The 14,682-nt window shown below is 42.2% G+C and overlaps 1 protein-coding gene across 1 annotated transcript in view; it reads left to right on the top strand.

The window, feature by feature from the left end:
* The window catches only part of TRPM8 (transient receptor potential cation channel subfamily M member 8), a 100,026-nt gene extending 89,468 nt beyond the window's left edge, over positions 1-10,558 (top strand). Inside the window, exons 22-24 of the mRNA XM_004390029.1 lie at positions 6,194-6,293; positions 8,679-8,712; positions 10,505-10,558. Coding sequence (XP_004390086.1) covers positions 6,194-6,293; positions 8,679-8,712; positions 10,505-10,555 — 185 coding nt within the window. The 3' untranslated portion in view covers positions 10,556-10,558. The remainder of the gene's footprint in view (positions 1-6,193; positions 6,294-8,678; positions 8,713-10,504) is intronic.
* Positions 10,559-14,682: the final 4,124 nt, after the last annotated feature.

Raw genomic sequence — 14,682 nt, 5'->3', positions numbered from 1 at the left:
ATCTTTGCTTTTAAGTGATTGTTGACCTTTTGGTCTCATACAGATGGTTTTTAAGTGGAGCATAGATCTTACAGGTAATAGCCTTTGTTTTGTGTGTGCAGTGCCATGGATGACTTTTCTGTGGCCTTTCTAGCCATGGTCTTCTAACTTCCACCCAAGTGATTGGGCGGGACTGTGCAGATGTAGTAATTGTGGCCCACCAAAGGGATTGGTCAGTTTTGCCATCCCATTGGGCTTCAGGTGAGCCATCCTAGAGGTGGGAAAGAGAGAATCCCACCACTACCAAGGAAGAACAACCAGAAGTCAGCCTTAATTTCTTCTATACCCAATAGTTTTTATGGTAGTACTGTTTAGTAGTAGTATTTAATTTCCATGTATTTATTTATTTTTTCCTTATTTTTCCTGTTGCTGATTTCTAGCTTCATACCATTATGGTCTGAGAAGATGCTTTGTGTGATTTTAATCTTTTAAATTTGTTGAGAGTTGTTTTGTGACCTAGCATATGATCTGTTCTGGAAAACGATCAGTGCGCAGTGGAGAAGAATGTGTATTGTTCTGATGCTGGGTGGAGTGTTCTATATATATCTGTTAGGTCCAATTGGCTTATGGTTTTATTTAAGTTCTCAATGTCCTTAGTGGTCTTCTTTTTAGATGTTCTGTCTGTAATTAAAAGTGGTGTATTCAAGTCCTCTACTATTACTGTGGAGTTGTCTATTTCTCCTTATAAATCAGTCAGTATTTGTTTCACATATTTCGGAGCATTGCTGTGAGGTACATATGTATTTATAATTGTTATGTTTTCTTGCTGGATTGACCGTTTTATTATTATGTAATGTCCTCCTTTATCTCTGGTAGTAGATTCTGATTTAAAGTCTATTTTATCTGATATCAGTATGGCCACTTCTCTTCTTTTTTGTTTACTGGTTACAAGGAATATTTTTCTCCATCCTTTTGTTTTCAGTCTGTGTCATTATGTCTAAGGTGTGTTTCTTGTAGATGGCAAAATGATGGATCATATTTTTTTGATCTATTCTGCTAATCTCTGCGTTTTGCATGGAGCATTTAGAGCATTTACATTTAAGGTTACTCCTGAAAATGAAGTGTCTACCTCACTCATTTTACTATTTCTTTTTTGAGTGTTTCATATTTTCTTTGTTTTTTTAATTCTGATTTTTCTGTTTTTGTTTGATTTGGCTGCTTTCTTTTGAAGGGACCTTTTTACTTTCTTCCTTATTGTCTTCTGAATGTTTTTTTCTTGTGATTTCTTAGTGGTTACCACATATATAACATTACTCAACTTACAATAACATTTAACCTATGAACAATAGTTAACATACAACCTTAACATAATAAATCTCTTCCTGATATGCTCCTCCCTCCACCATTTCTGTTGGTGTATCTTCATTAACATCAATATACAATGTATATTTGATAAGTTTACTTTGTACTTATTTCTTACAAACTTGATGTTGTATTGTCTGTGGGCTTTAATTATTGAGTTTATTCCCTGAAAATATCATATACTTGTTCCTTATGATTGTCGAGTTTCATTTTTTGAGATTGCTCTCTCGTTCTTATTTTTCATTTATTTTTTCCTGTATATAGATACGAGTATTTATTTAATGCTCTTGCCCTTTCACTTGGAGTACTCCCTTGAGTAAATCTTGCAAAGCTGGTCTGGTAGGGGTAAATTCCCAGAGCTTCTGTTTGTTTGGGAATGTCTTGATTTGCCCCTTGTTTTTGAATGACAACTTTGCTGGGTAAAGAATTCTTGGTTGGCAATTGTTTTCACTCAGTATAGTATATGTGTTGCTCTGTTTTCTTCTGGTCTCTAGAATTTCTGGGCTGAAATCGGCACTGATTCTTATTGGTATGTTATATTGGGTTTTTCTCTTGTTGCTTTCAGAAATCTCTCCTTGTCTTTGGTTTTCAAGAATTTTATTAGGATATAGCACAGAGTTGATTTTTTTGTTTCTTCTAATCAGGGTTTGTGTAGCTGCCTGTATTTGTAGGCTTGCTTCTCTGTTCAGGTCTGGGAAATTCTCTTTGATTTTCTCTCGGAAAATTGTTTCTGTGCCTTTATTGTTGTCATGATGCTCTGGGATTCCAATAATTCTCATGTTATATTTCTTAATTGAGTCTCATATTTCCATTTGAGTTTGTTTGCTTTTCTTTGTTCTTTTCTCTTGTTCTCTTGTGACTTGATCAGTTCAGTTATTTTGTGTTCTAGTTCATTTATTCTATCTTCTGTCTGTTCAACTCTATTTGTTCAACTCTGTTGTTGAATGTCTCTCTTGCTCTTCTAATTCAATTGCTTTATTCTTCAGTTCTAGTAGTCCTCTTTGTTTTTTTCTTTTTTGATGTTTTCAGTTTCTTTGTTGATTCTCTCATTTTGTTCCACCATTTGTTTCCTGATCTCCACTAGTTTGTTTTCAGTGTGCTTTTTGCTTTCTTTAAACATATTTAGACTATAGTCTGAAAATTTTCGGTTCATCCTGTTAGTCTGGCCTTCAGATGAGAAATTTCCTCTTCTTCATGTTTCACTTTTGATTGGTTCTTCTCTTGTGATTTTGTGTGTTTTGCTATTTTTTTGTTGAACTTGGGCCATTTTGTTATTTTTATTATTTTTTTTACTTTAAATTTCATATTCCAGTTTTTGTGGGAAAATCTTCTGATTGGGCACCCTGGTGGTGCAGTGGCCAAGAGCTCAGCTGCCAACTGAAAGACAGGCCCTCACCCACCAGCTGCTTGGTGGGAATAAGATGTGGCAGCCTGCCTCTGAAAAGGCTCACAGCCCTGGAAACCCCATGGAGCAGCTCCACTCTGCCCCACAGGGTCTCCACAAATCAGAATTGACCTGGGGCCGTGGGCCTATTATCTTCTCCTGAGAGCCATTGGAGGACACTCTTATTCTTAGGTTTTTTTCAGTGTTGATTCAGGAGTTCTGGATGCTTGAGCTCTGGAATTCAACATGCATGCACAGGAAGAGGAGAGTTTAGCTGGTCGCAGAAGCTGACGTAAGTGGTGAGGCTCAACTTTCCTGTGATGAAGGTGGGGGGATCTCTATGTCTTTCCCTCACAGGTGCCCCCACACAGGCTCTCCCACAGTGTCCCACTGTGGGCAAGGAGCCATCCAAAGTATTCTCTCACCCTGCTGCCCTGGCAGTTCCTCCTGGTCCTAGTGCCCATCTGTCTTGGGCCTCAACGAGATTCAGTGGCATTCTCACAGTGTCACAGTCTCCATTTTCCACCTCCTAATGTGCAGCCCACAAAATCCCAAGGCCAATCTGAGCCACCTTAAAAGATCGGGCCACAGCTTCCTCAGATAAACTCCCTTTCTGTATTCCCTGTTTGAGGTTTGCCCAGCCCCATCCCAGAATGGCTGCTATGAGAGCGTTCTCCCGATGTTAGCGTGTAGGTTTTCCCAGCTTCTGTGCTGTCCCTGCTTCTCCTCTCTCCACTTCTGGACTCACCCCGACACTCCAACATCTCAGCTGCCATCCAGAGTTCTGAAATCTCAGTCTGTGCTTATTTTTACTCTTTGTTCAGTGGGTTAGTTGCTGGGGGAGTAAATGGGAGCATTCACTCACTTTACCATCTTGCTTTACCTCTTATGTGTGTTTATCTTTAAGTACCCCTCTTGGGCTTGTAAAGAGCCCAGGTGGTATTTGGCTGCTAACAAAAAGGTTGGCAGTTCAAACTCACCCAGAAGCTCTGTGGGAGAAAGACCTAGTGACCTGTTTCTGTAAAGATTACAGCCTAGAAAACCCTATGGGGCAGTTCTACTTTGTCCCATGGAATTACTGTTTTGAGTCTGGAGCCTTAAGGGGGAGCTCCCTTAATGTAAATATAATATTAATAGGTAAACTAACTAACTACTGTATGAGTAGACATGGAGTCATTGGGAGTGGATCCACCTCCTGTGGGTCTAGGGTGAGTGGGAACCTTCTCTTCCCAGAGAATGTTAGATTCAATATTGTAGGTGTGATTTAAGACTAAGACACAAAATAGATTTAAAGAAGTTTATTACTTACAGATCCTTGAGGTGAGGGAGGAGCAACCTGAGACGTGTGGACAGTAGTCTTCTGTCCCAGGTCCGAGCAGGAAGAGGGTGAATCATGTGAGGAGGGGAGTCTTAAACTACTAGTGAGGTCGGGTCCTATAATTTCATGAGCTTAGCTACCATTAGGTGTATTTGAATGTTACCCCAGGAAACTGAGTTATGAACTTAACTACCTTATCTATAGAGTCCAGCTTAAGTCAGGGTAGAGAGGTTTTCTACAGGGGTATGGCTGGGTAAGGCCTTGGCAGGGGCCTAGGTGGCAAACTGAAGTTGGAGAGGATGTCTGGCTCCTAACACAATCACTATGAGTCAAAAATTGAATCGAAAGAAATGGCTTTGCTAGGAAAAACACAATGAAAAGAAATTCAGTTAGGAATTATTTTCTAAAGTGAATAACCACCATTTACAAATATGTCCATATTTGGTATGTAGGTTTTCCTTAAACCCAGTTGCTTACATATTGGCTTTGTTATTGGCCTCCAATTAATTCTTTCTAAACCTAGGAAGATCTTATAGTGGTTCCTAAAATTTAGTGTGTAGACAAACAAATTTTAACAGTAATTTAAAAGTAATAACTAGATAAAATTATTCAAAGTGAACACCTGTACAAACATATATGCTTTCCTGTCCCGTGGATTTGTGTGGAAGCCTGATGTCCACAGCACTTACCATTCCTTAAACTTTGATTGCATGTTGGTCTGTTCTTTCTTTCCGTTTTTTTTTTTTTTCCTGGCCTACCAACCTGAAAAGCTCAGACACTATAAGAAATTGAACTAAGAATCTTGCTGGTGGCGGCTCCAGGCTAATTTCACAGCATTTCCGGTCTTCTCGTTGTTGTGTGCCATCAAGTCGATTCCGACTCATAGTGACCCTATAGGACTGAGTAGAACTGCCCCATACAGTTTTCTAGACTGTAATTTTTAATGGAACAGATCACCAGGTCTTTTCTTCCAAGGAGTCGCTGGTGAGTTCAAACTGCTAACCTTTTGGTTAGCAGCCAAGCTCTTAACCATTGCACCACCAGGGCTCCTTTTCCAGGCTTAGGCGAAAGGACAGTCTATAAGTAATGATGCTGAACAAGTTTCAGCGGAGCTTCCAGACTAAGACAGACTACAAAGAAAGGGCTGGAGATCTACTTCCAAAAAGCAGCCAGTGAAAACCCTACAGATCACAGTGGTCTGATCTGCAACCGATCATGGGGATGGCGCAGGATCAGGCAGCGTTTTGTTCAGTTGTGCATAGGATTGCCATGAGTAGGAGGCTGACTCAGCAGCAACAAACAGTAAGAAGAATTCTCCAAACTTGGACTGCATGTTTTCTGAGGGCAGGAACTATGTCCAGGTCTTATTTTCCTCCCCTCTGAAGTTTCTACCCCAGGTTTAGGTTGAGAGTAGGCACTCCGTCAGTAATTATCTGACTGAATGATTGATTTAGTATATCTGGTGGTGTTGTTAGCTGCTGTTGAGTTGGCCCCCAACTCACAGCGACCCCATGTGTTACAGAGTAGAACTGCTCCATAGGGTTTTATTGCCTGTACTCTTTATGGAAGCAGTTTGCCAGCCTTTCTTTGAACTGCCAACCTTTAGCTTGCGCCACCCTCCAGATGGAGCCCTCATGGTGCAGTGGTTAAGAGCTACAGCTGCTAACCAAAAGATTGGCATTCAAATCCACCAGTCACTCCTTGGAAGTTTTATGAGGTAGTTCTACTCTGTCCTATAGGGTTGCTGTGAGTTGGAATTGACTCAAGCGCAATGGGTTTGTTTTCTTTTGTTTTACCCTCAAGATAGAAGAGGAGCACATTTCAAATGGGAGAACCAGACGTCGTTAGCGGAATGGTGTTCTTAAGTCACAAAATGCACAGAAAGGATTTGGACTGACTTCTCTTTAGAATAACGATTCCCTTTCCCGTTCACACAGGCAGCTCCGATTCTTCTTTGTTACCAACAAATTCACTAAAATTGCATCACTCTACTGTGGTTCCTCATAAGCAACGTTCCTCAGATCAGCCTATGCAAGACGAATCACCTTCTCCTTGTACCAGAGTAACTCAACATGCCTAGCAGGTGTTGGTTTAAGAAGCAAGGGGCAATGACACCATCTGAGTGTTTCTTCTTTGTCTCCTTGTTCAAGGTGTCACGAATGAGGACAACAAGACTCTGGCATGGGAGGGCGTCATGAAGGAAAATTACCTCGTCAAGATCCACACGAAAGCCAGCGACACCTCCGAGGAGTAAGTCAGTCATTCCCTTTCTGCTTTGTGAGGCTTGCTTGTTGTATACGCTGGCAGCATGCAGGCTAGTTCTCTAGTTGTGTTATAACAGAAATACCACGAGTGGGTGGCTTCAAGAAACAGAAATTTGTTTTCTCACAGTTAGGAAGCTAGAAGTTTGAATTCAGGGCACAGGCTCTAAGGGGAAAGCTTTCTCCCTCTGTTGGCTCTGGGGGAAGGTCCTTGTTCCTTGGTTCATTGTTGATCTTCATGTAGTATGGCATGTATCTCCTCTGTCTCTCTGCTCCCTTTTTTGCTTGTGCTTAATCTGCTCTTTTATATCTCAAAAGAGACTGATTTAAGACACACCCTATACTAACACTGCCTCATTAACATAACAAGGAAAACCCATTCCCCAGTGGGGTTATAACCACAAGTACAGTGGTTAGGATTTACAACAAATTTTTGGGAGACACAATTCATTCACCAAAAAGATGTTACCCAGCTGATTGAAGATGATAAACGGCTGAGTATGCGTCATTCTTTCATGAAGAGGAGAAAAAACAGCCTCCCCTCACCATGCTGATTGTCCTCCCAGGTCCTGGGGAAGAACAAGGTGTTTGGAGCCTGCAGTTCAGGGGCCAGGGAACCAGGTAACTAGAGCTTGGTCTCTTGGCCATGATGCGGAGGTGGATTCTGTGAAGACCTGCAGATCGTGGGCAGTTAGCGCAATCTCAAAGGTGCCACACCTGGATCTCTGTGATGAAGAATTAGAGGGATGGAGGAGGGAAAACTGTTGGATCGATCCGTGTCATGGATTGAATCGTGTCCCCCCAAAATATGTGTCGACTTTGCTAGGCCATGATTCCCAGTATTGTGTGATTGTCTACCATTTTGTCATCTGATGTGATTATCCTATGTGTTGTAAATCTTGCCTCTATAATGTTAATAAGGCAGGATTAGAAGCAGTTATGTTAATGAGGCAGGACTCAATCTACAAGATTAGGTTGTGTTTTAAGCCAATCTCTTCTGAGATAGATAAGAGAGAAGCCGAGCAGAGACATGGGGATCTCATACCACTGAGAAAGCAGAGCTGGGACCAGTGTGCATCCTTTGGACCCTAGGTCCCTGCACTGAGACGTTCCTAGACTAGGGGAAGATAGATGTCATGGACCTTCTGACAGAGAGAGAGAGCTGACAGAGAGAGAAAGGCTGCCCCTGGAGCTGGCACTGGTCATTTGGACTTCTAGCGTCCTAGGCTGTGAGAGAATAAATTTCTGTGTGTTAAAGCCAACCACTTGTGGTATTTCTGTTATAGCAGCACTAGATAACTAAGACAATCTGTTGCACGTGCTCCTGAGTAGTCCTGAACATTTATGAATCACATGAAGTTGTTATAAATACCCTATAAAAATAAATGAGTGCCAGCTAAGTCCATAGGCGGGCCACGGGTAGTGTGTTATACAGGCCTTGTAGAAGGCATGCTCTTCTTCTTGTGAGGATAATTGTTGTTGTATGCCGTGGAGTCGATTCCGACTCGTGGTGACCCCATGTGACAGAGTAGGACTGCCCCATGGGGTTTTCTAGGTTGTAATCTTTTAGGGAGCACATCGCCCGGTCTTTCTCCCTCAGAGCCGCTGAGTGCGTTCTAACCACTGATCCTTCAGTTAGCAGCTGAGAATTTTAACTGTTGTGCCACCAGGGCTCCTGTTACAAAGATTAATGTGCCTCACTGTCCCCAGTCACTCTTACTGAGAGGTCAAAACTCACCTCAAAATTCACTTTAACAAAAAACGAGTAAACACAATTAATCCCTTTGTTATCCCCGGGTAACACAAAATGGTTATGCGCTCAACTACTAGCCGAAAGGTTGGCAGTTGGAACCCACCCAGAGGCGCCTCAGAAGGCAAATCTGATGATCTGCTTCTGAAAGGTCACAGCCTTGAAAACCCCATGGAGCAGCTGTGCTCGGCACACATGGGGTTCCCGTGAGTCAGAATCGACTCGTGGGCAACTAACAACAACAGCAATCCCTTTGTTAGGTTCAACACAGCTATTGGAAGAAGCCTGGAGCATTCTTCCCTTTGAATAACAGAGTGGACGCCCTAGTTCCCCTCTATTCCTGGATGCTAGACCTTGGTTTTGGAAGGGAGGGATGACCTCGGGTCACCTTCCACCACCCCACCAGCAGAGACAGCATTTATTTGCGGCCCTTCTAACTGGGATGAGAGAGGAACTCGGCTTAGTTTGGGTGTTAGGAAGACATTCAGAAAGGTGAAGGCAAGTGAGCCTTGATTTAGCTGAAATTGAAAATGACCTGTATTCTGCCCTTCCAAAGACTGTGAAATGGAGCCTGGTAGCATCTCTCGAATTCTCTCTCTCTCTCTTTTTAAAATTTCTTTGCAGAATGAGGCATCGGTTTCGACAGCTGGATACAAAGGTATGGGTCTGTTTATTGTTTGGAAAATACTTTTTATAGCTATTATCTTTGATAATATCTTTGAAAATAGAGAAGTTAACTATTAAAAAAAAAATTATAGACATGACTGTTCCATATCCAGTTTTCTTCATGACTGGTGAGGGCTAGGTGCTGGAATGGAGTCGCTTCTCAGGCTCCCAGCCCACACAGGAAACAGTCCTGAAGGCCTGCTTCCGTGATCTCGAAAGTCTTTCTGCCCTGTCTAACCCAGGGCCCATTCTCTTCTATCTCTCAGCTGTGGAGGCAGGTGTTGCTGTTGCTGTTGGGTGCTGTCAAGTTGATTCCAACTCATAGTGACCCCATGTGACAGAGTAGAACTGCCCCATAGGGTTTCCAAGGAGCGGCTGGTGGATTTGAACTGCTGACCTTTTTGTTAGCAGCCGAGCTCTTAACCACCACGCCACCAGAGCTCTTTGAGGCAGGTGTAAGCCCTTGGAGTTACAGGGAAATCCAGAAAGGCTCAAAATAGCTGTTTGGGAGCCTATGAGCCTCTAGACCATTCTACATGCCACTCTAATTTGTTATCTACTTAACTTGAGGAGGGAGCCCTGGTGGCACAGTGGTTAAGAGCTCAGCTGCTAACCAAAAGGTCGGCGGTTCAAATCCACCAGCTGCTCCTTGGAAACCCTATGGGGCAGTTCTACTCTGTCACGTGGGGTCACTATGAGTCGGAATCAGCTTGATGACAGCGGGCTCTTAACTCGAAGAGTGTGGCTAATGCTTGAGTTGACATGTGCACATTGAGCATGGAGAGGGTTTGCCCACCCATACCCTGCCCTCAGCTGGGGAGCCGGGAGTTAACGTTAATTCAGCAGAAATGACACTTACTCCAAAATGCCGGCTCCCTGTCAGGCTCTGAAGAGGAGATGATACTTGGTATTTAATCACGAATTCTGAGAATGGTATCCTGAATGGTGACCTTCACATACTAAGACTTGATTTATTGGTATTATATCATCATTTTTTAATTAGTGTTATACTTTCATCGAAGAAAATTTTTATTAGTATTTTATAATTTTATTAGATTAGTTACATATACTGTTATTATTTCCATAGATTTTTTTTCTCTGTATCATTACAATCTATCGTTTCTGTGTAGGACCCACTAGTGATTTGCATTTTAAAAAACCACACTCATTGCCGTCGAGCCGATTCTGACTCATAGTGACCCTATAGGACAGAGTAGAACTGCCCTTTAGGGTTTCCAAGGAGTGCTTGGTGGATTTGAACTGCTGACCTTTTGGTTAGCAGCTGAGCTATTAACCACTGCACCACCGGGGCTCCTAAATTTGCATTTAGGTAAAGCAAATACAGGAGCCCTGGTGGCACAGTGGTTAAGTGCTTGGCTGCCAACTGAAAGGTCGGCGGTTGGAACCCACCAGCAGTTCTACGGGAGAAAGATGTGGCAGTCTGCTTCCGTAAAGATTACAGCCTTGGAAACCCTATGGGGCGGTTCTACTCTGTCCTACAGGGTTGCTGTGAGTCAAAATCCACTCAACAGCACCCAACAACAACAACAAAGCAAATATTAATTGGGGCTAATGATCACTTGCTAGTTCTATGATTTCAGCAAGTAAGCAACGAACAGAGTCTGAAATACCCCGTGCTGTCCTTACTCCACCCTTCCAATGCGTGCCATACTTGTTGTTTTACATACATGTCTGTTTCATGGAAAAACCTTAGGACCGTTATTTGAAATTGAAAATTGGGAAATTTTATCTTAAGACCAGTTCTATTTTATCTCCTCTCCAAGCTTAATGATCTCAAGGGCCTTCTGAAAGAGATAGCTAATAAGATCAAATGAAACCACATGGATTCTAAGGGAGCCAAATCTAATTATAGTCAGGTAAGTCATTCTGATGGCTTCTTTTTTGTTTTTCCTCTGAAAATTTACATATTTTAAGTCTAACTTAAAATCGTGATTTTTTTCAGTTATTTTCTTTTCATACAGTATCACATTTGCAAATAACCCTTTTTGTAAAAAATTCAAACAGTTTAGGAACATAGGAAAGAACACACGAAAGGCCCCCCGCCTTACCTTCTCCACCAATTTCACTCCCCACCCTGGAGGTTAGCGCCGCTAGAGTAGGGTGCAAGCGTCCTTTTGGATCTTTTTAAAGCACTCGAAACCTATTCATCTACTGACATCACTAAATCAAGGTCACACCATTCTAAGACTTGCTTTCATTTTTTTCACTTAACTGTGTATGACGGATGGCTTTCCAGGTCAGGGCCTCAGAATTTACCTCATTCTCATGATACAGCGTTTATGTTTGTTGCTATGGGATATACAAATGTCTGTTTTTACTAGCAGAAGTCTTTTCAGTGACACTGCAAGTTTTTTTAGCAGTAGCTCATTTGTGAAATAAAAATGTAACTCAATTAACTGGCAGAATTTAACCCAAGGCGTTGCTATTGTTGTTATTGTTAGGTGCCATTGAGTTGATTCCGACTCACAGCGACCCTATGGACAGAGTAGAACAGCCCCAAAGGGTTCCCCAGGCCATAATCTTTATGGAAGCAGACTGCCTCTTCTTTCTCCTGAGGAGCGCCTGGTGGGCTCGAACCACCAGCCTTTGGGTCAGCAGCCAAGTGCTTTAACCACTGCGTCACCATGGCTCCTCCTGACAGTTCTAGAACATATTAAATTCTCTGTTGTGGAGGGCTTTGTTAGAGTGACGTTGATGCATATTTTATGTTATCGGAAGGGCAGGTACAGCCTCCCGGTGTGCTTGAGAAAATAAACCTTGCGTATTAAGGAATAACTTATTTCAAAGCATAATGGTGTTTAATGGAAATAATATTAAACTTTATAATAAATTATAATTTGGATTTTGAAACATTTGCGATTTTTTTATATTTATGAGCTGAAGATAGGAAAAACAACCAGGAACAGATAAAACGATCAAAAATGATAAAAGACCTAAAGGTGATCGAAGATTTGAGACAATCAGAAAAGATTCCAGTGCAGATCTGCACAGCCGCCAATCTCCTCTTCTGTCATTTTTAAAAAGTGTGTTGACTGTGATTAAAATGAGCAAACGAACTGGCTTCCTATCGACTTGCCTTTTGCTTAACCTTAAACGATTATTAATATATAGAGAGTTAGTTAATTGGTGAATGGGAATGAATGAGGAGGAAAACATTACTTCATTTCTGTGTGTTGTGTGTGCGTGTGCGTGCTGGCACATACACACCCACGAGAGAAGGAGGATAAGAAGAAAAGTACGTGAGAAAACAGGTGCCCCATAAATTCTGAACCCTTGACATTTTTTGGAAACCATGAATTTGACATGTCCAATTTTGGGTATATTTTTTCCTTGTGAATCTAGGATCCGTCTGTTTGCTGTGTCTGTCTGTTTGGGCATATCCTTGAGAAGCTCACTGAAAATGTACGTTTGTATGCAACCAACTGAAACCAAACTAAACCTGTTGCCGTCGAGTCGATTCTGACTCATAGTGACCCTATAGGACGGAGTACAACTGCCCCATCGGGTTTCCAAGGAGCGCCTGGTGGATTCGAACTGCCTACCTTTTGGTTAACAGCTGAGCTCTTAACCACTGTGCTAGCAGGGCTCCTGGCAACCAGCTGCATGAGGCTAAGATCTTATTCTTCTAGTGCCTCTCGAGTGCTTCTTTCTCTAGAGGGTTGGGGCCATCTTCTCTCCCTGGGATAGGGGAAGGGCAAGGGAATGCCAGCCAGCCCCACTCCCATAGGTGTGAACTGCAGCAGTTGAAGCAAAACAGGGAACTGACATGGGGCGGGGGCAGATCTGTATGGATTCTCCCATCTGGGCTCTGTCCCTGAATCAGCCTTTGGTCCCAGTAACTTGGGATGACCAAAACAGGCAGTTGTATATTTTTAATTTCTTCCACGCTAAGGTTGAAAGGAAATAAGAATCCAGGGTAAGAGAAAGGTCATATGTTTTCTCATAACGAACCAGTTGCTGTCAAGTCGACCCCGACTCATGGTGCTCCCATGTGTGTCAGAGTAGAACTGTGCTCCATGGGGTTTTCAATGGCTGATTTTTTGGAAGTAGATCACCAAGGCTTTCTTCCGAGGTGCCTCTGGGGGGACTCGAACCACCAAACTTTTGGTTAGCAGCCAAGCACAATAACCGATAACCACTTGTGCCACCCAAGGACTCCTATTTTCTCGTACTTTTATACTTAAATTTGTAAGCACCCTCCTTGAGGACCATGGGGAAATGAGGTCCTCTGAAAAATTTTACATTACTTTCCTAGGACTGCTGTAACAAAATACCATAAACTGAGTGGGCTTAAAATAACAGAAATTTATTCTCTCATATTTCTGGAGGCTTGAAGTCTGAATTCAGGGTATCGGCAGGGCCACGCTCCTCCTGAAGATTCTGGGGAGGATGTTTCCTTGTCTCTCCCAGCTTCTGGTGGTCCCGGGCATTCCTCGGCTTGTGGCAGCATCGCTTCATCCCTCCTCTGTCTTCACCTGGCTGTCTTGCTTCTGTGTCTGTCTGTCTATGTGTCTTTTCTCTTTTTATAAGGACACCAGTCATTTTGGATTACAACCCACCCTACTCCAGTATGACCTCATGGTAACTTAACTGACAACATATTCAAAGACCCTATTTCCAAACAAGGTCATGTTCATAGGTGCCAGGCGCTAGGATTTCAACATATCTTTTCGGGAGATACAACAACAGATACAAGTCTGTTGTTGTAGTTAGTTGCTGTCGAGCTGATTCCAGCTCATGGTGACCCCAGGTGTTACAGAGTAAAACTGCTCCATAGGGTTTTCTTGGCTGTAATCTTGACGGAAGCAGATTGCCAACCCTTTTTTTCTGTGGACTGTTGGGTGGGTTTGTACCATCAAGAGTCGAGCGCAAACCATTTGTACCACATAATCCCTAAATAATAATCCATCGATTGTAGTTCAGTGAAAGAATTTGGAGTCGTTTCTTTGAGAGTCATCATAAAACTGTATTTTGATACATCATTGCATTTTTTGATTTTATTATGAACTCCTTTTATTTATGCAGAAATCACTGAGCAAATAAAGCACTCAGAACCTTAGTTCTGGGTCTTAAACTAGATTGAATGAGTTGAGCCTTTGTCATTCAGCCTTAGTCATTCAGTTTACACTGGCAAAAACACGCATCTTTAAGAGAAATAAAGGTCTCGTAACCAGTTCAATACCAAAAGAAAATCTCTCATTTTTAATAGTGTATTTGGACCCATTACTCATGTATTACCAGTATATTTTGAAGCAAACCTTATTCTGAGGATGGAATTGGGAAATCTGTTCTTAACAGTGTTCTTTCTTTGTTTTCACAGGTATAATATCAGAGCTATCTAAACTGAAAAGATTCAAGGAATGCTGATGAACGACTTTGATATTGACTACTAAGTGAGAATTTTTCAAGTCCCTGGGTACACTGTGGACAGTTTTTAATTAATGTGTTGAAGTCTGAGAATAAAATGTGTGATTGATTTCACACAAGAAGATGTCAAGGAAGAGCATTTCCTGGAACGTGTTTCTGCTGAAGGGTGCCTGTTACTTTCTGTGTCTCAGCACCTCGTACTTGCCCCTGATGCTTTTAAAGTGTCCTTCTGCATCCTCCCTGATCCTCTAATTTTCTTACTTTTGACCCATGTAGGTTAGAGGAGAATATCTCTCCTAGAAATACCAGCCTGTTGAAGCTTTCCCTCCTGCATTATTTTGTTCACTTCCAGTGGATTCCCCACTATTTTCTTTTCGGTATTGGGTGGCTAATTAGTTGCCATATTGTTAAAAGTCTCCCAAATCAGTCCAGATTCTAAAAGAGGACTCTGCTGTTTCCTTCAGTAGAAGCTATTTTAATTCTTCTTTATGCTTCTTACCTATCGAGGAAGGTGGTAAAGCAGTGTCCCTCAGAGTCTTACCAGGAATGCCCATCGAAGAAAGCATCCTCACTC

The sequence above is a fragment of the Trichechus manatus genome, unplaced genomic scaffold (genome assembly GCF_000243295.1).
Source record: "Trichechus manatus latirostris isolate Lorelei unplaced genomic scaffold, TriManLat1.0 scaffold00277, whole genome shotgun sequence".
NCBI lineage: Eukaryota > Metazoa > Chordata > Mammalia > Sirenia > Trichechidae > Trichechus > Trichechus manatus.
This window is presented reverse-complemented; position numbering and strand designations above follow the sequence as displayed.